The following is a 23,826-nucleotide window of genomic DNA, read 5'->3' as shown; positions in this document are numbered from 1 at the left end:
TAATATTTCTATACACCCGTCAATGCAGCACCATGTTCATACCTTAATTCTCACTCTACTGAGAAAAATTGCGAGAAATATTATAACTCACTGAGTGAATTCAAGCAAAGGTTGGTTTGGAAACATAGAAACAAATTAAAAGTCGGGCATTCTTCACAAATGTTCTGCAGAGGTCATTTATTGTCTTATTAGATTTCAAATATATTATTAATGGCTTCTGAGGCATTAAAATGGCATTGTGTTTGTACATTCATCTAAAGTTATGAACTTGGCCCTCTTCTCCAAAATTATGAATCTAACTTTCAACCTAGACACACTCTTGTTTGAGTTTTCCAGACACTGTCACGTAAGTAAGCCACAATTCTCCTTCCTACTCTGAAAAGATTTTTCAACCTGAAGATCCCTCCAGGAAAACATGAGAAATATCAAGTTTAAAATGTGCATTACTGAAAGGTCTGAAGAAATCGCAAGGCCTATTTTTAATTCTGAGTGGAAAACTCAGAGAGAACGGAGATTGAATTATCACTATGATTTTAAAAATATGCCTGTAACCATGCAAATTTCACAATTGTACTCAGATTGTTGAATTCTTTGACCAGTATCAAGTCAATTATGCTAAAAATGTTTGTGTAAGAGTACTTACTAACCTATTTTAGAGAGACCTATTTTTTTCCTAAATATTCAGTGGAAAATACATAGATACATGCAGTATATGACTGCTAGAGCATGTGGCACACCACCCAAATAATTATTTTCTAAAAGCTCATTCTATTGGTCACTCAAACCTTATGCATTGTCTATTCTACAACAAACACACTCTGAAACTCATTATTGAAAACTTACTTGAAGCCATTGGTATAAAAAGCATGTCAACTAAAGGTGGTACACATGTTTATATTTTAATACCTGCGATTATTTGTTACTCTACAAAATTTTTCATTGAGCCTCTTATTACTTCTTTGTAAGATCTTTTGGAAAAATTATCATTATAAGAAAAATATGAAACATCATAATTATTGTCATTATTGTTAAGCTGGCTTAATATTCAGGATCATTGCTCAAGTGTCAGTGATTTACACATAGAGACCTTTACTTGAAATGGTTTAAAAAAACAAGAGAATCAATGCATGTCAGAGATTGTGTCAAAAGCCAAGCAACTGCGCATTGCAAAGTTTTTCCTTCTGTGGTACAAAATTTTACAAACTTCCTCGTCAGCCTACTCAGCTGAAATTAATTTTTTTACGTCAAGGGGATAGTTTATTCTGATTAGTTAGTTAGTGAACAAATTTTGTTATTGATGTAATATATTTTTCAGTCAAAACTTCACACTCACACTCAAAACTTGATTTATTTTAGAAGGGAATCCAAATTATATAAAACATTTAGTGCTTTACAATCAAAAATTGTCCATTAGCTTTCTGGGATAGGTAGCAAAGGCTGTGTCAAAGGAAAATTCTCGATCCTTATGCAGGGTCGGAATACTTCTCAAATCTCGCTTTACTCACATCAGGGCTGACTTCTGTGAGTTCAGGGCCTTTGGGCAGAAAGAAATTGGAAGTTATACTGTCACTGTCCTCTATATCATCCACTATGGTTTCCAGGATCTCGGGAATAATAACAGTGGCAGAAGTTGAACATAGGGTCTTGTCGTCATCAGGATCCTTGTTCAGAAACAGAACCACCTCTTTTTAGATAAAATTAGTAGCTCCTTCCTAAGTCCCCACAGATACAATATCGGGGATCTCCTGATTAGATTATGCCCATTGAACAATCTTGCAGAATTGCACAACACGGAAATGAATTCGACCATAAAATATCCTGATACCGTCATTTGGAATTGAAAAGAAAGTAAACAGAACTATGCTTCTTGGCATTGACAGAAAATAGCAATGAATTTTACAACTTGAGAAGATTACAGAGAGATAATTGAGGCATATGAATAGATGGAATTATGAAAGAGATTAGGAATCAGTTTTTAACAATGATCCTCATAAAGAAATGTATTGAAGTTGCCAGAGAGAAATGATGTAGTTATGAAATTTATATATGAATTGGAAAATTGATGTCAACAAGAATGAGATAGACATGCCATATTTTTACTAAGAAGTTGTAAGGAGTTATGTTCATTGAATGAACTGAAATTATGATTTAGGGCAAAATGCTATCCCATTCAAAATTTACAGAATATTAAGCTGATGTTCGCTTCCCATTTAAATCATATGGAAAAATTAATGCTTTGATAAATTATCCGGAAGATAAAATACATAAAAAATATCCTTTTATGACATAAATTCTGAAAGACTAAGACAATCTTGCTCTTGGAATGAGCTCAAACTATTTCCTTCTAAATATGAGTAGGTTAAATCCACCAGAAGAAGCAGAAAGATTAAGTTTTGAATTATGACCTTGTCAAATAATTGTTTTTATACTGAGCTCTACAGTGTTCACAGAACTTCAAGAAGTTGGTTTTTTCTTAGTCCTATGCCTTGAGAGAAATATAAACCCATTGTATCATGAAAATTACATCAGTTGCTTAGTGAAATGATAAAATAATGAGAACCCATTTGCATAGAATCAGTATTTACTTATTTCAACACAAATTTCTCCCTTAAGACAATTGCATGTATCACAAACGTCTGTCTATCAGTGTAAAAATTGGAACTAGTTGAGTTAGTTTTTCAGGTAAGAACTGGAATGAAGTTTAAGAGAAAAATTATCTGCATGAATTTTGGCAAGGATAGCATAGGAGAGCCTTAAAGAATTTTTCGCCTGCCTGGTCTGGCATGCGATTAAAGTTACACTAGGTGCTGAGTTCCACCACGCTATAAGCATAGTATGTTCTCAATTTGGAGTACATACTATTCCATGAGAAAAGGTTTCCATTTTTCTCATTAAAAATTTTATTTAGAAAAGTTTATAAAAATTTTATAAAGAAATTTAAAAAATTTAATTATGAGTTAGCCAACGACATTGATCATTTATATTTTGCAATTAATTTATTATAGCTATTATCAACTATAATAGCTATTTTTTCCTCTGAATAAATAATTGCTTATTATACGTAACTAAGTAAAATGGGGTGAAACAGATATGTTATTTGAATAACTTTTGACTCTAAACTAGGTGCTCATCTAAATTACTTGACTGCATGATCTACAAAATTTGAATTGACTACTTCTGCCATTTTCTGCAATAATAGCCACTACTTCCAGAGGTTCTTGCCGGTTTCATTTTGATATTACCTTAGCTGCAAGAAAACACATGCTTTGACTTACCTTGCCCAATCTCTTGCTTCTCTTGTGATGGTGTTTCCGAACATTCTCACTGACCATCCTCCTGATATTCATGTGCATCTTGTAGTTGACTTGAGTTGACAGGTCCCTGTCATTGACAGCGTGCCTACTGTAGCTCAGACGACGATGCTACAATGGCCATTGGTGTGCAGAGCAGTACAAGTTGATCCAGATTCAATCACACACAAAGCCATGGATTCATGTAAAGAGAAGATTATGCAATGCTTAAAATGCAGTGACACAGCACATGGTAAAAAAAGGAATACATCTACTTAATGCCCAGTATCCAATTTGCCATTAGAGAAACTCTGCCCAGAAATAGCAACAATGAAAAAAATCTGGAAACAACTTTGGTGGCCACACTTATTTGGCTTTGAGATAACCACATACCTAAGTCATTTACACGGGTAACTTAAGCGAGTTTCTCGAATGAATTCAATCTGAATATAAGAGGACCTAATTATTAGGTTAGAGATAACCTGCATGGCAATGGCAAGTATAAAGCATTGGAAACTTTCTCTGCATCAATTAAATAAGTTTGCTGTCATTCTTCTCCATATTTTTCATGACATCTCTCCCCTTGAAAGTGCTTCACAGCTGAGTTGGGTCCAAATCTGAGGGACAAAAATTCCAGGGTAACTACACCCCCAAAAAGAGCTCCGCACAGAGAGATTTCAAATATTCGTATGCCGCTTATAAGAGGGAAAACGTTTTCCTATTATAGGCGCCGGCAGGAAAGGGTTTAAGTGATGTGGCATCTTATCTTTCTTACGCAATATGCGTTCTGCAACACTTGTAAGATTAATGGGTTGCATAACCAAAAGGATACAACCCCGCCATCAACATTCGGAAACGCTCTTTGCATTTTGCAACACGTACATTTCATCATCACTTTGCACTTTCACCTGAGGAGCCGATTTATTAAAAATATTGGGGGGCTCATTATAGGGGTCTTTGCCCCAGGACATTTTATAAATAGTGAGTTTTAACATTTTTTTAAAGCATTTTAGAAGAGTCATAAGGTCAACATTAGAACCCTGAAAACTCGCCTCTCATGAACTCTGTGTCACATGACCTGCAGAAAAAAATTATAATTATTAATAAGGAATACTCACCCTCCTGTATGGTTTGCAGAGTTCCTCAGCCAGAAGGTGGTGTATTCTTGCATCCGTGAGATCCTTCTTTGACGGATTGTACTCCAATTCCTGAAGATCGAGGTTCCACATGCTAGTGTCCAATTGCGAGAAACTGGCGCTGGAAACGCAGGATGGGCTCGTTACTGACTGTTGCGTACTACAAAGTGGGACGATGCCACATGCAGATGGGAGGATGCAGATGGAGAGAGTGGAATGGTAAGACTACAGTTTGCCAGATGATATTACAAGGGTAGTAGTAGTATTCAGCCCAAATTCAGCCTTAATATGCTAGTCATTGTTACAGAAGCTATGGATTTTAATTCATCTAGACAGCCAATACATACAACTATTACTTATATATCAAGAAGCTCATCTATGTTGTATAACTGTTGCTATGTGTTCCTACCAATCGCAAAGCTCAAGTAATCTAAGTGGATATTCCAGCAGATTGGCCCTTTCAAAACAATCAGTAGTCATGGTGGTGAAAATGTGTGTCATAAAATTTTAGCTCTGGATAGCTGATGCCAGTAGGAAGCAAAATTACAAATGATGTTATGGTCAAAAGCACACCATTTTTAAACTACAGAAACTTTTAGCCAAGTTCTCTGATAGGCCGGAAGTTTGCCCTGTTGACAGAGGAGGCTCTGGACGACTCATGACCTTGAATGCAGTACCAACAACTTAGCGAGCTGCCTTGGATATATTCCTGACAAGCAAAGTATTCAAGATCATGAGTTGTTTAGAGCCTCCGGCAAAAGGGCAAGCTTGCAGGCAATTGGAGTGGTTGGCACATAGTTTTTTAGTTTATAAATGGTGTATTTTTGACCTAAATATGTATCAATAATAATTTTGTTCATCACTGACATCAGCTATCTAGGGTTAAAATTTTGCAAAACGATTTTTCCCCACCCTGAATATTTGATGAAAATTTCACTTTTACCTGCTTTCTTGGATGCACAAATTAAGATGATAGAGATAAGATGCACCATAAATGTTATTACTGAAATCTTTTTGGATGTTCTCAGCCTCTCAAATTAACCTCAAGCTTTGCCACTGGTCCTTACTACACTATGATGTCTAAAATCAATTTTTTTCAACCATTAATTATATATATGCACATGGGGCAGCCAATTAGTATGCAGCCTTAGCTTTACCATGCTTTTTGGGTATGATCAAAGCTTTTACTAAGGTACAATGTTATGGATGAAATGTTCAACTTCAACAAGTGCAATAAGTTTCACTTTCAATGCAAAATTATTTATACTGGAATAGAAGAATAACTATTATTAACTTCAGCTCTGTTAAAGGACAGCATTAATAATATGCATTGTTTACTGAATGTTATGATTGTTAAGGGCATAGATGCATTGAGAAAATTATTTAAGTTGGAGTGCTCATGTACATGAAGTTTAAAAGCATATTCATAAATTTTTTATGATGGTTATACTCAAGTATCTGAGGAAAGAATATGAAAAATTTTCCTTGAATTAATTTAAATGTTAAAATTCCAGAGCAGAAAGTTAAAGAAGCCTTACAGGAGATAGTCACAGTTAACACCATAAGGAATGAAAATTATAATCCTAAGAAAAAATAGCACATTAACATCTCAATTTCACCTTCCTGTTCATTATATCTTGTGACTGAAAATTATAGTTGCTAAAGTGTCACTCGTTTAGAATGCACCTTAAGTCTTATACAGGCACAACACATTTATAAATTAGTGTTTTCATAGTTACATCAGTTCAAATTATGTCATCAATTTTTGTGACTGTTGGTTATGCATCAAGTTATTGACCTTTATTATACATCATATTGCAACTACTAATGGGTATTTCTATTCATGAAAAATTTTAAAAAATTCCATAAGAGGAGATGTTCATGGGCATTTTTGTGTGACATGGAATTTATAACCAATACTCTAATTGAAACCAAGAACAAAGTCTCGCCGATTATTAGATTATTTTTTGGCCATCTCTGGCATCTTCAATGTATTTTATGACAGGTTTCCAAGTGTTACACAACTGAAATTGAGGGCCCATATTAAAACTATTGAAAGCAGATGTAAGTAGGCCTAATGTAATTGCAGTTGACCGAGCAACAAAGAAAATTTTTTACATGTAGTAAATCTTTTATTATAACATACCTTGCTTTCACAGCAATAAAATTTGAGACTTTGGATTTATTCTAAATTATTCATTTAGAGTTGGGAGAGAAATAAAGCAACTGAGGTTTTTTTCCCATAGGAACACTCCCCTTAACGAAATTAATACTCATAAATTATCAACTAATATGCCAGAATATTTAATATCTCCATTTTGTTAAGAAGTGGGAATGCTAGCAAATATGTAGTTATTATATGGAATTTTTAGTTCCTAGCTTTTAGATTCCCAAATCAGTTAACTGAAATGATAAAACTTAAATTTAAATCTCATATTTTCTTTCCAAAATAAATATTTTCACATTCCAAAGCCAAATTAAAAATGTGTGAGTTTCTCAACATTTATTTATGTGGGATATAATAAAATTAATGCCTTTACTGATATATGACTGTATGACATCATAAAATTAACAAAACTAGCCTTCTAAAGGGTGGTCAACCAATCTTCAGTCATTATGATGGTAATCAAAGATCTGTGAGAAAATAATCACGGCCTAATATAAAATCATTCCCGTTGATGAGCTGTGATGATAGCAATTAATAATTTTTTATAATTTGAAGCATAATTTGAAAGAGTAAGCTGATTATTAATATTACAGGATAGAAACTTTTCTTGGAATAGTAGTGCCAACTGACGAGATTATTTATACCAAAATATGACCTATTAATATGATGGGGTTGGTTCCCTTCAAATAATAAGCCATCATAGGAATCAGAATTCTCAACATGCCAAGTGCGGTAGCTGCTGTTAGAGTTCACTTACAGGGGTGGAAAATAGAGTGAGGAGTAAATTAGAAGAGAGTTGATTGTTACCAGACTCAAAGCTAAGATTTTATCACAAAAACCTTTTGAATCCATTTTTAGAACTAAAAAATTCACTGGCAATAAATTCTCCAATGTTTTCTCCACATGATAATTTTTTAGACGCATTGAGATAGGTCAAATTAAAAATTTAACAGTAAATTCTTACAGTGCTCTGCCTCTGGTAACAAAAAATTATCACCAAAATTCATGAGCATATTCAGCTACTATAGATAATTAAATAACAACAATAACATTTATAGGTGAGGATTGCGATTCTCTGCGATGGTGAGAAATGTAACAGGCAGGTGTGATAATGCTATACCATTCTTTATGATTGTGACTGAAGATGGCAAAAAATCATCAAAAAATAATATAATGAAATTAATATTCATAACATTCATTAGAATTATAATTACGTAACTCTTAAAAGATAATGTGATAACAAAAAAAATCAATCTACCAAACAACTGTGCTCAAGAATGATGATAATATTTTCCAAAGAAAGTATGTGGTAATTTCACATTTGTATGTCTTAACTTTCAATCAATGTTTTAAGATTCAACATCAATGGCTTTACATATACAGATGTAAAATAAACCTTGAGACCTTATATTTGAAAAATATTTAAAAAATTTGTACCAAGAAAACAATGAGAATGTGCATAAAACTCGTTTCTTAATTAATGGAAGAAAAATACAATACAAATTCTCAACCTCCTGAAAAAATAAAAAAATGGCCAAATGTATTATTTAAGGGAATTTGTAGGCCTTCAAATACTTCGCATTAGTTTAACCAAGTCATGTCGTTCATATCCACTATCTGGATTCCTTGACACAGTCACCACAAGATAACTGGTCGCTGATTGCCGATTGTTTTTCATGGTGGAAATAACAATTGCATATTATATCCACCAAACCACTGTGAATGAGGAAACCTTGAAATATCTGATACACTAATGATGCTTCAAAGAATGAGCAATCTGATTCGACATGACTGCAACTTTTTTAAGCGTCTAAGCTTATATATGTAATTTATTCAAATACCTCATCAGAACAACTTTATAATACATTTTTTTCCTCACAATTGTTAACACCATAAACTAGCATAAAATTGTCCAGTAACTGTTAAGAAGCATCTAACACACAGCAAAAAATAAATTAACAAGAAACAAAGGTAAAAATCAGAGATGAAGTAAGCATATATGAGTATGCTAATGGTTCAACATATAACAAGCACACATTTAGCAGAGTGGATATATAAGTATTAATGTATATGCTAACTGTTCAGTTTTTCAACAAACACACATTTCAAGGGTGTGACAAACGCACACAAAACATTCATGCACCAAATGTAGGAAAAATCATGAAGGATATCCTATTTGGGGGGAAATATTTTTTCATAAATGGAGCCCTATCCAGGAGATAATAATGACTCTGCCTTTCCTTGTACATCACCGATGACAAAATCAATCTTTTTGATTAAAAGTGAGGAACGATTTTGAAAGTGATACACTATTCATATTAAAAAATTCTGCTTTTGAATACTCCAATTATTTAAGACTCTGTAACACCCAAGCAGTAAAATGTGCATGATGGCTTACTCTGTTTCAGCATTCATTCCTGCATTGCCTAAAGAAATTCATTTAGTATGCATGCATTTTAATTTTATTTCATTCTTAAGTGGAAATCTTCTTTGGAAAAATACAACCCCACAATGAACAAGCGATGCCGTGAATAATGCAGCCATAACTCCAACAGTCACTACGCTTGTGGCACCAGCATTCATGAAATTTTATCTCTCAATGAATTGCAAATGATTAATTATAAAGTAAGCGCCTTAAGTACATGTTTAAAATGTTAAATTAGGTTAGTGCTTATGTAGTTATCTTAATTACGTCCCAACTAAGTTTTGAATAAATAATTTACGGAATTAGTTTTACTCTAGGGCAGTGGTAGGAATATATATTAAAAAGCCAGAAATAAGAACTGCTCTATTGAAAAAAAAATCTGCCAAGGTTAGCTTTTCTATGACAAATTTGGTCATTGGTATGCTTACTCTTTACTTCTGGTAGCTACATAATTATCAACTATAACTGCTTATCAACAAGTATTAAATATCAGTAATATAGTCAACATGTAGAGTAACTTTGCAGCAGGTCAATCAAAATATATGTATATGCAAGCAAAACCTCCCCAACAGATTATATTTGAGCAGTTTCTCATGGCATATGTTTCTATTTAATTTTAATCATTATTATGAATATTAAATAAAGTTAAAAGTTAATTTTAAGTTAACCAGATTGATTTTTCCCAGCAGTTGACGTGGATACAGAAAATTACATTTATTTTAGATTACATGTGTGTAAGATATTTTTATTTTTACAACTGTGAGCACCACTTCTAGTTTTAGACACCTACTCCCATATTCTCGGCAATTACACTTTCTTCATTCCATCATCACCTTATCCAAGAAAGGCCAATTTCTGCTTGAAGGTGAATTGCTTTCTTTTCAGTAGCATTTTTGAGAGGCCTATGCAAAACATGGTGAGAACCTCAAAAATAAATATTAAAGCTAATCGTGATGAACCATAGTTGTTAATTTTTTTCTCTTTTTGTTCTGTCAAGCATAGATTTTGTGAATTCAATTTGCAACAGTACTTACTATAGACGCTTTTAGTAGCTTCATTGCTACAATGTGGGTAAAGATTTACAGGAGAATTTTGTCTCTAGTAGACAATGTTGTTTGATGTAAGTAATTGATTCTGAATCGATTACATTGGCAACCAATGAAGGTATGCACAGGGATCATGTCAGGGGTGGACAAAGATATTTTCCTTAAAAGCGGTGCCTTGATGGCAACAATGATTATTCAATAATTATTCCCATGATATTAATGCATTTGCAGAAAAAATCTGGGCTTTGCGATGACGATAAATTGAAATACGCCCATGAATGATGCAGGCTTCGAAAGACTTCTTCTGCTAGCATTACCACCTACTTGCATTGCAAATCACATCACTGATAAAGATTTCTAAAATGCATTTTTAAACCTACTTCATTATTTCATTCTAAAAAATTAGAAAATCAACTCTAGACCTACATTCATTTTTCATTCAACAGAATTTTCTGCAGAAAAGAGGTTTGTTCTCTAGAGATGAAAATGCATATTTCTTATGGATGGAAAATTAGAATCAATTTTTTTTAGTAAGTTAGGACAATGGTTCTCCAGGGGTTCATTATATAGAGGTTTGATGGTATGCATATTAATAAAAAAAGTATTGCTTGAATTGGATAGAATGTTTCCAGCACACAGACATGTTGATAGGATAACAGGATTACTATAAGAGTTGTATGGTATAATCTGGTGATCAAATATTAAAATACATTTATCAATAAAAAAATGATTTCGTTACATTAAATGCATACTAGATTATGAGAGAGTCAAAGTGGGAAAGCATGAAATTTTACCTTGAAGAAGGAAGGGAAGCAAGTTTATAAACAAGATTAGTATTTTTTTCTGGTAGAAAGATTAATAGTTTGGATAGTAAAAAAGGGAAATGTGCACAAAAAAGTAAAAGTTAGACATTATTTATACGTTGCTACAACGTCACTCCTTCATTCAGTTCAACATTCTATTCCACTCGGTAATGACAAATCACTTCAAATGCTGAGTGGCATCTTATTTTAAATCTTTCCTTTTACAAATTTGATACTTGAATACTTGAAAAATGATGAGTACTTTTCGGAAAAGCAACAGTCAAGATAATTAATATACACCCATGTCTCGTATAGCGCAATTTCAATTAGCGCAATTTTGATATAGCGCAAATTCGTTCCTCGGGTAAACATTGCAACGCAGTGTAGCCTAATCACAAATCTTAAACGCTCTCATGATAAAACGTAAACTTGCACTAAGTACACACGAAATTGCTATCATTTTACGCATATTAATATTATTACTTGCCCCAAATATTCTTTTTTGTTTATTATTAATCAAAATCCGTTGCTGTGCAATGGCCAAAAATATTACTCGTCATTAGGTCCAGATAGCCGGCCTACCAAAGTAATTTATCTCGTCTCCTTAGCAAAGTGATAATAGTTAATTTAGATCATTAATTAAGCGTGGGGCTTGTGGAAATGAGTTTTTTTAAAGCAATACTGTTTGAGACGTAATTTTTGCTGTCATAGATTATTGGGCGATTGACATCCAGGTAGAGGGTCTACGCTAAAGCCGTCAAGGTCATCGGATTTTCACGGGGGAGAAATGGAGCGGTGGCCGAGTTGCGTATGAATGGCATCAACACATGAAAGGGTCGGCTATAGAGTCTCAAACACAATGGCTTCGTTCCCTCCCCGCAGTCGTAGGCCCTCTGCGTCTCAGGACTACAGTGCAGCAGTAGAAGGTGATTTCGATGGAGCTATACAGAGTAAAAACCAAGAGAAAATGGCAAAAAAATAGGAATGCGGGTAGAAAAATCAAGAATTTATCAAGAAAAACCATAAACCTAGAAGAAAAATTGAAAGAGGTCAATTGCTTTGAAAATGGAGATCTTCAAAGCGATATTGCGCGGAAGTTTAAACGCATGATGCCTTATTCTGAATAAAGACGAAGTTAAAACATCAGTGACCTCAGCCGCACCAACTTTAACCAAGCGGTCTACACATACGGTAAGTTCATAGTGAATCAGTACAAAAAGACGAGAGTGGCAATCGCTCCGAGACATTTAGTGAAAGCTCCGGTTTTTTCCAGAATTTAAATGGCAAGCAGGTATTTTCAGTGCGGCGATATCAGGTGAATCTGCAAGTGTTGATAGCGCAGTCACCGCAACATTTTCTGATGAACTCCAAGCTGTGATTGAAAGTGGCTCCTTTCCCCCTCGACTAGTTTTAAGTGTTGACGAGACGATATTCTTTTGGAAAAGAATGCATTCTCGTTCATTCATTTTCAGGGAAGGAAAACCTGGGTCAGGTTTCAAGGTGTTTAAAGACTGTTTCACGTAGCTGCTTATGACTCGGAGGACTTCCAATTAAAATGATTTAACATTCATAAACTCCGCTATCTATGAAATGACTTTCAAAGTAGCATTTTCTTGTCATTTCAATGAGCGACAAAAGGGCCTGGGTGACATAAAAGTTGTTTTTAGACTGGTTTGAAAAATCGTCAACTGCCGGCAATGCATTACGAACCCCTGAGATAGCAGATGTTAGCCCACCCGCACGACAGGAGTGAATTTCAAAAGCACGTAAGAATTTTTTTAACGTGAATAAAAGTATTTGAAAGCTTGCATACTATCTTTAAAGATATTTTAAACTATAAACATTTATATAAATAATGTTTTATAAGGCTATTTATGAGAATATATATGTTTTAGAGGAAATTCAATACCCAAGACCTGTGCTACCAGGAACGCATCCCTATCTTCCCAATGTTAAAACGCTCTCGTATAAAGCAAATTCGTATAGAGCAAAGACCCCAAGGAACGCATCTCTTGCGCTATACGAGACATGGGTGTAATTATTCCTTTTAAAAAATGCAATTGCTTAATTCTTGCAAATTTCCAAGTCAATCATATCGAAAAACATTTATAACATAATTCAGGAAAATGTTGAGAAAATTGAGAGTTGTAGAGATAAATTTAAACCTTCCTTATAAGTTTTTTTTTAAACCCACAATAAGGGGAAACCTTAGGGACTTGAGTTGACTACATAACTAAAGAACCATTTAAAAGTGCAGTACTGAGGTGAATTATCACTCAAAATCATGCCATATTCATTAAAAATATTATGAGTAATGATTTCATCGCCAGTTTCTTAAAATTGAAAACTTTCTCAGTGCTATAGGAATCGACTAAAACATAGAAAGATATTATTCATATGCACGCAAATCTTGTGTGACATAAGCACAGACACACAACACCCATTCATTCTAAATAAAAAAATAACAGCCAATAAGTGCAAAGTTGCCAAAACTTGGAGCTTTAAAGAACCAGCCAAGAAAGGTATAAGAATTTCCAGTGAGCCTACAGTGCTGAGATGCAATATACGTATGTACTGAAATAATATTTAATCTTTCCTTCAATACAGTCAACAGCATTAGGACAACTTTCCAAAGTAACTTCATCAATTTGATAAAACATTTCGGAGGAACTATGATGAAATACTTCTTCAATTAATTGCTGGGAACTTTGAATGAACCCAGATTGATAATTTCAAGCATATGAGTAATAATTTTTTTAACCACGACTACGTTACTTTCAAAAAGTCATTTCCTAAGAGATAATGAGTGAGGATTAGGCCACAACACACACAATGTAAACACTGACCCTATATTTGATGTCCTAAAGGAAGGCCACCGACCCAGACCGGCGCCTGGTACAGGAGTAGGGTTTTCCATCATTTCTTGCAATGATTTTACTAGCTGGTTTCTGAAAGCGAAGTCAGAGAAGTGCTCCAAAATATCAAAAGGTGGGAATTCATCATGCAAGATAATTTTCAAGTGGTTTCGCTAACCTGCATACTCTTCAAGCCTTAACATTATTCTATCATTCATATCCAGGTAATTTTTGGCTACAAATTTCTCTACAGATATTTAGACTGACAGCCCAATATAATGACAATAGCTTACTAAGGACTTTATTCACTCATAAATTTTCAAATGAAAGTACGTGAAACCATTAGCGATACTAATTTGGATTACTGATTTAAGTACTTTCATCATTTTCTCCAAATTCTTGGTTTTGAACTTTTTTGGCTTAACTTATTTATCCTAAAATTGAATAAAAAATATCCATAATACTTTTATTAAATTGATATGGATTGATGGCAACCACACGATTTTGATTTCTATTTAAGTGTTAAAAAATAAGAATGGAGAAATAACTGATTAGATTAATTTGCACTGAGAAATATCATTGCCCAATATCATAGCTCCATTTAATGAGTGTCAAAATGGATGTTTGCATTAAAATTACGTGTGATGTTTTATGTTAACGTTATCATTATAATGGACTTAAAAATGAATCATCTCTCTAAAATTATATTGAATGAATAGTATGGAATAAAATGAATAATACTACAGGCAGCTCAATCATTTTGCAGAGAATTTCCTGGAAATATTCAAGCAAAGTTGTGATTTTATCGTAAGCTATACTTTGAAAAACGTTGATCAAAAAATATTTATCATAAAAAGTAAACATAGGTATGTAATTTGAGGTAAAAGTTTAAAAAAATTTACATGGGGTAGCAGTTCCTTTAAATGTATACAAATTAACAGCTGCAAGGAGTCATGGCCAGAAATTAAAATGATAAAAACAAGTCCCACCATACATATGCATGAATACACATATGAATGTATGCAATTCGGTCCAAGTATAAACTAACTGATAAAGATGTGAAAGGTTTACAAATATTGTACCACCACATCCATCATTAATGGAATCCAATTAAAAACTGAATCAAAAAATCTATTTATTTTGATGGCTGAGAGAAATTCACTGCAAGTATGACAAGCCATAAAAATGGGTAAATTTCTGAACACTATAGAAGAGATCTAGAGCTAACTACCTTTTTGCAATGTAAAATGTTTGAGATCATTCGGTCTAATGAAAGTAGTGTGCCTTTTCTACTTATGAATAGAGCCTAACATTTTCTACTGTCATGTAATATCAACGTCTACTTTGGTAACATGCATTTTTTATTTAAAAAAAACTATAATCATAATATTCTGGAATAGAAGCATAAAATTTTCTACCTTAAGCTGAACAAAGTTTTATGACCTAGTATCTACCACAGCAATGCCCTCAATGCTGGAGTAGTATCATTGATAGTTTATATATGGTAGACCTTGGTCACCATTAACCTACTAACTGTTCAAAAAACCCACTGCGTTCTTTGAATACCTTTTTATCAAAAATTCTTTGAGGCTCTTGGAATGTACAATGCTATATAAAGCAAAATTATTATTGAAAATAAACGTGGAATTCTCCATGGCGGGAGTATTGTTAACAACTACATTTCATAGAGACTCTTAGACAGAAAAAGAAGGAAAAAACAAATATAATACCAAAAATTATAAATTACAACGAATTTCACAAATTTAATGAAATAAGATAAATGCTTAAGTGAAGAGATGGAGTATGGGCGATTGAATGGATTGTGTTGGATAATATACATGTAATGAAGTACAGTATGAAGAGCCTTATTCCTTTTTTTTTTAATCCATTCAATATTTTCATCAAAGGTGATATGAACATCTCTCATTTATGATTCTGGAATGAATTGAAAATATATACACAAAAATATGCTGGTGAAAAAGATTCGTTAATATTTATTTCAGTTTTCAAGGCAATGAGATTCATATATTAATGAGTACACCCTATTTTGCTCATGATTTAAAATCTGTGACTCCTGATTCATAAAAAAGCTATCACTAAATCCAAGAAGATAACACAAGCATTACAGTAAAAACCTGATTTTCAGGGAACATCGAATACATGAGGATTGGGAATCACATTTCCACCATTTTCTGTGTGAATGGGATCAGATAAAGTACTTTGTTGTAGTTGCTAAACTCTATCAAATAACAACCTATTTTATTTATGAGCTATAAGAGAGAGACAAAGCCTTAAGCAATTGAAAAACCACTTAGCATTGGTTAAACCACTTAGCATTGGTTAAACCACTTAGCATCAGTGCCAAGCCTATCACACTAAGGCAAAAAATGTAAATGTAGTGACTGGATTCAAATTGGTTCATTGCTTTCCTTTGTGTTATATGAAAATGATTCGCGGCATGAATTGTTTCTTTTAAAAATGCGTTTCACTGATTCCTGTTCTTTCTAGTTAGTGGAGGTCACTGAAGTGCCAGCATTTATCTTCATGGTTATTAGCAAAAATACATTTTGCATCAAGAAATGAATGTGTGATACTACATGATCTTTTCTATCTATTCTTGAATCTAATTTTTTCGAAGGAAGTTTTGTTATACTAGTGAGGAAAAAAATGGTGTTATTACAACTATCTACTATACCTTGGAAATAGATAATACAAGATTATAAAGCCATGATAACAATGTTACACAAACACTACAGAATGAGGAAAGTTATTAGAAGAAACTTCAGATGTCTTTACACATATTTAAGCAGTGTTAGTACATATACTCACTATGGATAGTTCTGAAAAATGTACAATAAACAATTACCATAAATTTCTATTTTTAATGTACTTTCTGATATTCAGCAACATGCACATTTTAATCACAGCAGTCACCTAATAGAGTATCTATAATATTTTATGCCTTTGAGTCTTGTGAAACATGCAAATATGTAAATAGAATGGCTATTTCTAACAGATTCTTACAAAAAGTTTAACAATCACAAGACATGTGTTGTATTTCTAACCTAGAGATTAGTTAACGATTGCATCCAATCCAATTAACAGATGTGTGTCTACCAACGTATTATTACTTACTATATTTTTATACAAGAGAATAGTATGTGCTTTACTTACTCTTGAATGAGGGAAGCTTGGAATCAAAATAACTTACCTCCCGTTCATATTTAGGTTTCCACCTGCAGTGTAATTTCTAAACAATGCCGACATGGACTCTGTACCAGTCATGTTGATGGTCGATGCATTGCGCCGCATGAACTCCATGGCATCCTTCATTGTCAGCTTGGAATATGTCTCCAGAATCTTTGGTTCGGCTCCACCCTTGTGGTCCCGCACAAGCCACTGCCTCAGGTAGCGGTTATCAAAATGCTTGAACCTTTAATGATGAGAAAAGGATAAGCACAACACGTTACACACACGAGGAATACCAACGGAATTAAATAATAGCGCGACGGCCCATCCTGAATAATATGCATTTTGCAGCACAAAACTGATATGCTTGTAACATACGCTGCAGGATGACTGCTTCCTCGAAGTGAATCTTCGTGGAATGAGCTCTACGCACACCGAATTGACTGAAAGTTTCTAACATTTCGTGACAGTTTGAAATAAAGGAAAAGAGATTGATTGTTGTAACAATTAGGAACTATGACGCAACTGAGGATAAATACACTGAATCACTCAATCAATACACGGAATTATTAAATCGGTTTCAGATTCCAGGGCCTCCACATGACAATAACTCAAACTTTTCGTGGAAAATGAGAGAAAAATAAGGATGAGCGAGTACTCGAAAATTCGAGTCGAGTCGAGTAGTTGGTACCCGATCCGAATGCTTCGAGTAGTATTACGAATGTTGAGTCGAATCGATTCGGTTACAGAGCTGTCGAGGCCAGTTAGTTCAGAAATCTGTTTACTAGTGCCTTGGCCTAGGTGTTTCAGCTTTAGTATTCGTAGCAATCAATCACTATAGTAATCAACGTGAGCTCCGAATACCTTTTCGCCAGCCGCGGCGGCCTACCGTCTTCCGATCCGTTGGCGTAATAATATCAAATAGTACATGATTTATTCACGTATATAATCTTTATTACAACTGGAAACATGACTTTACTGATGGCTCTTATGGGGGTTTGGGTGCATACACTAATTAAAATCGACGACATATTACTATGGGTAAATTCATTTCAATGGTGCTTATGGAACTGTTTAAGACACAATCTACCGATTTGATCGATAGATTTTTCTTCCTCATAGGAAAATCTACTAAAATTGGTAGCATATTAATTGCGTATCGCTTGGTTTCGCTGATAGTAGGACCTGCCCGCCTTTGTGACGGTGCAGGATTCCTCGTCCCGTCCTTCCTTCCCCGTCCTTTCCTTGGAGGCGTCGTCGGGCTCCTATCGCGGCGGCGCCTCCTTTTCCCTGTTCCTTTCTGTCCTTCCCCTTCTGGCGGCGAGGAGAAAAGCTGACCGCTTATAGTCCTCGCCTCAGGAGTGTATCCAGCGAACCCGACCCAAGGGTTTCGTTTTCATTGTTTAAGACACATTAATTTTCATTCATCTCCTAATTGTGGCACAGTTACCAGCAACGTTCCTCGTTATCTTTTCATTTTGCGATCAAGCTAAGCATTCCGGATAGAAAATTCACAACAGAATTGGAAAAATGAGAATATGTTGGATAATGTATTGCCGTATTGCCTAGCTAAGGAATTGCCAGACAAAACTCGATACGATACTCGCGAGTGGGTTTCAACTCGACTCGAGATCAAAAAGTACTACTCGCACGGCCCTAGAGAAAAATGATAAATTTGTTAAGGAACAACTATGAACGGGAGAGTTTTAGGTTTTCTAAAAGACCGAAGTGTACAAAATTCATAAGTCATCATAAAATTTTAGGTCGTTTTAAATGCTTATATTGAATAAATTTCTTTATGTAAAACTGACTTAATTTCTGAGTGACTTCAATGCCGAATAGTGACAGAGGCAAAAAAAGGGCTTAAATTAATACATGCGAAAAATATTCAAACAGCTTACTTGTCTCTCACGTGGTAGTTGCCGTGGTGACCGAGAATGTCTTCAATCCCCGCCATGACGTGGTCAATGCACTGCAAAGTTGATTGATATATGTTGAATCAGTAGAGGTACATGGATGGTTGCATGGATAAAAAAATGTATTTGAGAAAGATTTAAATTTAAAACGGCAATCTAATCATGTAGATGAGTGAAATCGTGAAGCCAAATTACGATCACAAATTCAAAAAAAAATATATATAAAGGCATTTTCATCTATTTTATAACAAATTTATATAAAATTTAAATAAAATTATATAATAGATGAAAATGCCTTCAAATGTTTTTTGAATTTGTGATCGTAATTTGGCTTCACGATTTCACTCATTTACATGATTAGATGAAAAAAGATTATGACAGATTATGAAAAATTTTTATCAACCTGTATAAAATTTGTATACATTCTTATACAACTGCCATGAAAATGTATAAGAATGTATACAAATTTTATACAGGTTTATAAAATTTTTTCATTCACCGATGAAATATACGAAGATTTGTAAACATGTACACAACGTGATATGACAAGTTTGTTTATAGCGCTGACCTGTAGAAACAAAGATTTCTATCAATACTGAAAGCTTCTATAGAAGTTATATACAAAATGGGAATGCGATAGAATGTAAAACACGGAATGTGACCTGATTTGAACAAGGGACAAAATTTATAACGTGATTATGAAAACTCCTAGCTGAGTTGCATGGATTTTCTCGATTATAGGGAAATGAAGATTAAAAATATATTACGAAAATAGTGAAAAACATGCAGAAAAAGGCGCACACACTGTTGTTTGGTATCATAGCAAATCATTTTCTGCGACTATACGATATTCCGGAAGCTGTATTACGATAAAAAAAAATACAATATGCTAAAAAAAATCAGCAGATACGTTAATTTTTCGTTCATACCCTTTCGTGTATCCTCTCGTTCATGGTTGGTTTTCTCTTCTCTGCACGTTTCACATTGAGGATTTTCACCAACGGTTTGATGGTAATACCCTGAAAGAGAAATAAATTGAATTTTAGGGGCACTCGTCATGAATTCATATCACTCGCCAAAATTATTTCACTGCTGTATGAGATAAAGTTAACCAACACATACTGCTGCAATACTATGAAACGGAAATTGCGAATAAGCTCGTGCTTGAGGCGATCTTCATCAAGCAAATGCTCAAGACGCGACTATGAATACGGGCCTAAGACTGCTATACTCTAGCCCTCCGTTTTTCCCTCTCAAAATCTAGTCCCTTCAGTTTCCTCATGTTTAATAGGGTGGTTTCCTATTTTTTTTTGATTGCCTAAATCGAAAGATTATTACTCCTGGAGTGCGTATTACACGCTTTTAGATTTTTAAATGACGATATCTATTTTTCGCGATTAAACGAAAAGTGAAAAATTTCAAGCGCGCGAAAACGCGACGGCTAAGAATGAATTCTGTGAAAAGCCCAGGTGACGTCATTCTGGTTCCCGCTGCCGCTGTGTGAGGCCACCTTGGTACGAGGCAATGAGCGCCGCTACGATGCAGGCTGGCTTAAATAAGGATTATTAATACCCTATCAACCGAAGGAAACTTTCCGACCATATGCTATTTTAATAAGTGATTATTAAGAGATGTTTCCTGGTCTCTGTGCCAAATGCATGCATTTGTAATCTCAGACGATGTAAAACTCCTGACTACTTGTACAGAATCTAGGTCTCTGTGACGTTACGTGGAGTGGCATCGCATGGGCGCCAATCTGGCCTTTTTCAAATTAGGTTAAAAATGACCATTAACATTCTAAACTGGGATTCCTAAAACCAAATAATTTGTATATTATGAATACACTAATGGTGGATAACGAATCTCAATCAATGCCTTTCGTTTTCTTTGATGAAGGAAACTACCCTATTGCTTTGCGCCCAACTTTTTCTGTCCAAAGTACCTATATATGGGTCTGCATTTGTGGGTATTCTCTCAATTGTTCCCTCCGTTTAAGAAAAATATACTGATTGAAAACGGTAATCTAATCAATTTAATCTAGTCTATAAAATGCGTAAAATCGTTCGAGTATCTTGTATATCGGTATCTTATTTTGATTTGTATCAACAACTATTTTCGTTTCCTTTCCTTAAATCTATAAAGCTTTTTGGTGAGCCAAGTCAATCACACTTGTAAACTTAGTTTTTGTTCCAAGGGTGATGCCCATAGCATGAGAAATATACATTGTATTCCATTCCATTATATTCCTCAGGTAATTGCTCACTTCCTCAGACATTACCAATACACTGGGTTCTACTCTGGCGAGAATAAGTTTCTGGAACTTAAAAATCAATTTTTTTCGCAAATCCATTTCTTAATTTTCAGCAACACGACATTGAGGACCTTAATCCTTCCACAGAAAGGGTCCTAGATAGCTACTGACATTACTGGCTGCTCCCTTCTAATCGCCTTCAGCGGCACTAAGCATCCCACACCGTTTGTACCTCATTTTCTCTCGTCATTTCTCTGGGAAATGAGACAAATATCTGATGCAGATATCATATTTCCAGAGGGCGACAATTTACGTGGATATTTGCCATTACTTTAAGATTAAAAGGCAATGCACTAGATCCGATCACCACACCAACATTACGAGTTACACACGAATAAAGATGTATTTCTTTGATTCTAACTCATCGGGATAAGTTGCGTGTAAGCTATAGGATTTAACACATGGCATTTGTTTTGGAAGAAAGAAAAATTTTCACAGGATGGCACGTGAAGCGTGGCCGTTATTGTAGGTGATTGGGGTCAAAATGTACATTTTCCGAAAGACTTAATCCGTAAAATAAAAAAAAACTACAATGGAAGGAATGATGCGCGCTTCGTCAAAAACTGTTAACGAACAGAAATCGTTACACTGATGTTAATCGAATTAGGTTGGGAGCCGCTAGAGGCTTGGAAACTGTGCTCAAGGCTTGGATTGCTTGAGCAATTGAGAATGGATATCTTTCAAAGCAACATGGAGAACATCATATCACAATCCCACAATATTTCCAGGTTCGACAGAAACGATAAATTAAGAGAGATATTTTGCCAATTGAAATAGGAATGAGAATTCTCTCCAAACCATAAAGGACTTATATTAATACTAGGCGAAATTTCTTTAGAACATTTCCTTTTTATATGTAAACGGCTGGTTTCCTAAAATCCCCGTCACACACCTATTAAGGCGAATTGCGGGGAAATATCAGGGATGCCGACTTACAAAAAATATTGGGGGGCCCAAACTGGGGAACTTCCCCCGGGAAATTTTATAAGTAGTGAGTGTTTAGTTTTTTAAGCATTTTAGAAGAGTAATATGATCAACGTTAGAACCCTGATAACTTGAATCTCGATATCTTGACACTTCGGAGAAAATCAACAAGCCTGTCACAATTTTTCCTCACACCCATAACGAATTTTTGAGGGACACACTCAATAGGTGTGTGACGGGGATTTTAGGACACCAGCCGTTTACATATAAAAAGGGAATTCTCTAAAGAAATTTCGCCTAGTATTAATATAAGTCCTTAATGGTTTCGGGGAGAATTCCCATTCCTATTTCAATTGGCAAAATATCTCTCTTAGTTTATCGTTTCTGTCGAACCTGGAAATATAGTGGGATTATAATATGATGTTCTCCGTGTAGAGATGTAGAAGTAAAGATAGTTGTCTTTCGTCGTCAAGTGAAATCGAGTAAAACTTGATGCATCAAGTATTGGTACATTGGCTATGCACGTGTTCAGAGCATTGCAAGTAAAAAAAAACAATTTACACGCGTGTTTTCTCATCAAATTGATTTATTTTTTACTTTTACCGTTTTCGGAAAATTGGCCGCACCTTAGTACGCAGGGGGGGACTCACCTGGAAGAAGACGGTGAAGTAGATGACGGCGATGGTAGTGGTGACGAACATTGGCTGCAGGTGGACATGTTCCTTGTCGATTAGAAGGACGAGGGCGAACGCCACGGCCCCCCTCAACCCTCCGTACGACATGACGAACTTCTCCACCCGCTCCAACTTGTGCAGACGGAAACGATTCGCCACCGCAGACAACAAAATGACGCCTGCAATCGAACAGAGGATTAAAATGAATTAATAATATAGCAATATAAAAATGAATAAAAAACAACGTTTTTCTCGTGCTCTTAAAGTAATGAAATAAATGAAAAACAGAGTTCTTTTATTAAAATAATAATACAAAAAATTAAAAAGAAGAACTTTGTGCTTTCACATTAATGTTTGTTCACAAATTTACGACCATGGCTTCAACGTTAGACGTCATCACCTGATGATGACGTCTAACGTTGAAACCATGGTCGTAAATTTGTGAATAAATATTAATGTGAAAGCACAAAGTTCTTCTTTTTAATTTTAATAATGAATCGCTTTCACCAAAATACGCCTCAAACAATCAATACAAAAAATGTTTTTTTTTCACTTAATTTTTTACTTAAAAATGTATTTTATTTAAAAAAGTTTTTCTCGCCTAATAAAAGAAATACAATAAACATAAAACAAAGTTTTTCTCGCGAATAAAACTAATATAAAAATAAAATAACATTTTTAGGGGCCTCAGCGAGTCTTATGCTAATTATAAATCGAGTGTTATAGTGTAGCAATATGCGCCCAACGTTTTTCGTTGTGTACGCATAAATTGAATCAGAGAGACTGTCAGGCTCCTACCTACCAACGACCTCGACCTACTTATAACAGATATCTTTCACAGCGACACGAAGAATATCATCTTAGAACCTATCTCACAACATTTCTAGGTCCAAGAGAAGAGATACAGTACGATATTTTTACGGACGGATGGGCAAAGGAATTCGTTATTCTCCCGAGCAATAAAGTGTTCAATAAATGTTAGGCGGGATTCAGCAGTCAAATATCTCAAATACCCACCTTCGTATTGTTTCTATTCTTCCTTAACCCTTTCTAACCCAGAGCTGCTTCTGGGAAAAACTAAATTTCTTGA

General features: G+C 34.6%; 1 protein-coding gene across 13 annotated transcripts in view; it reads right to left on the bottom strand.

Annotated features, from left to right (window-relative positions):
- Positions 1-23,826, bottom strand: part of LOC124164505 (sodium/hydrogen exchanger 3-like) — a 440,080-nt gene that overhangs the window by 30,879 nt on the left and 385,375 nt on the right. For 6 of the 13 annotated variants that reach the window (XM_046541835.1, XM_046541842.1, XM_046541837.1 and 3 more), the window contains exons 6-13: positions 22,713-22,915; positions 19,757-19,846; positions 18,813-18,883; positions 16,934-17,155; positions 13,714-13,815; positions 4,409-4,586; positions 3,276-3,422; positions 1,506-1,661 (exon numbers count right to left, since the gene is read on the bottom strand). In XM_046541835.1, coding sequence (XP_046397791.1) covers positions 1,506-1,661; positions 3,276-3,422; positions 4,409-4,586; positions 13,714-13,815; positions 16,934-17,155; positions 18,813-18,883; positions 19,757-19,846; positions 22,713-22,915 — 1,169 coding nt within the window. The remainder of the gene's footprint in view (positions 1-1,505; positions 1,662-3,275; positions 3,423-4,408; positions 4,587-13,713; positions 13,816-16,933; positions 17,156-18,812; positions 18,884-19,756; positions 19,847-22,712; positions 22,916-23,826) is intronic. The other 7 variants (XM_046541845.1, XM_046541841.1, XM_046541836.1 and 4 more) reach the window with 6 other exon arrangements.

Source organism: Ischnura elegans, chromosome 8 (assembly GCF_921293095.1).
Source record: "Ischnura elegans chromosome 8, ioIscEleg1.1, whole genome shotgun sequence".
NCBI lineage: Eukaryota > Metazoa > Arthropoda > Insecta > Odonata > Coenagrionidae > Ischnura > Ischnura elegans.
The sequence above is the reverse complement of the archived record's forward strand: the minus strand, read 5'-3'. Positions and strand labels throughout refer to the sequence as shown.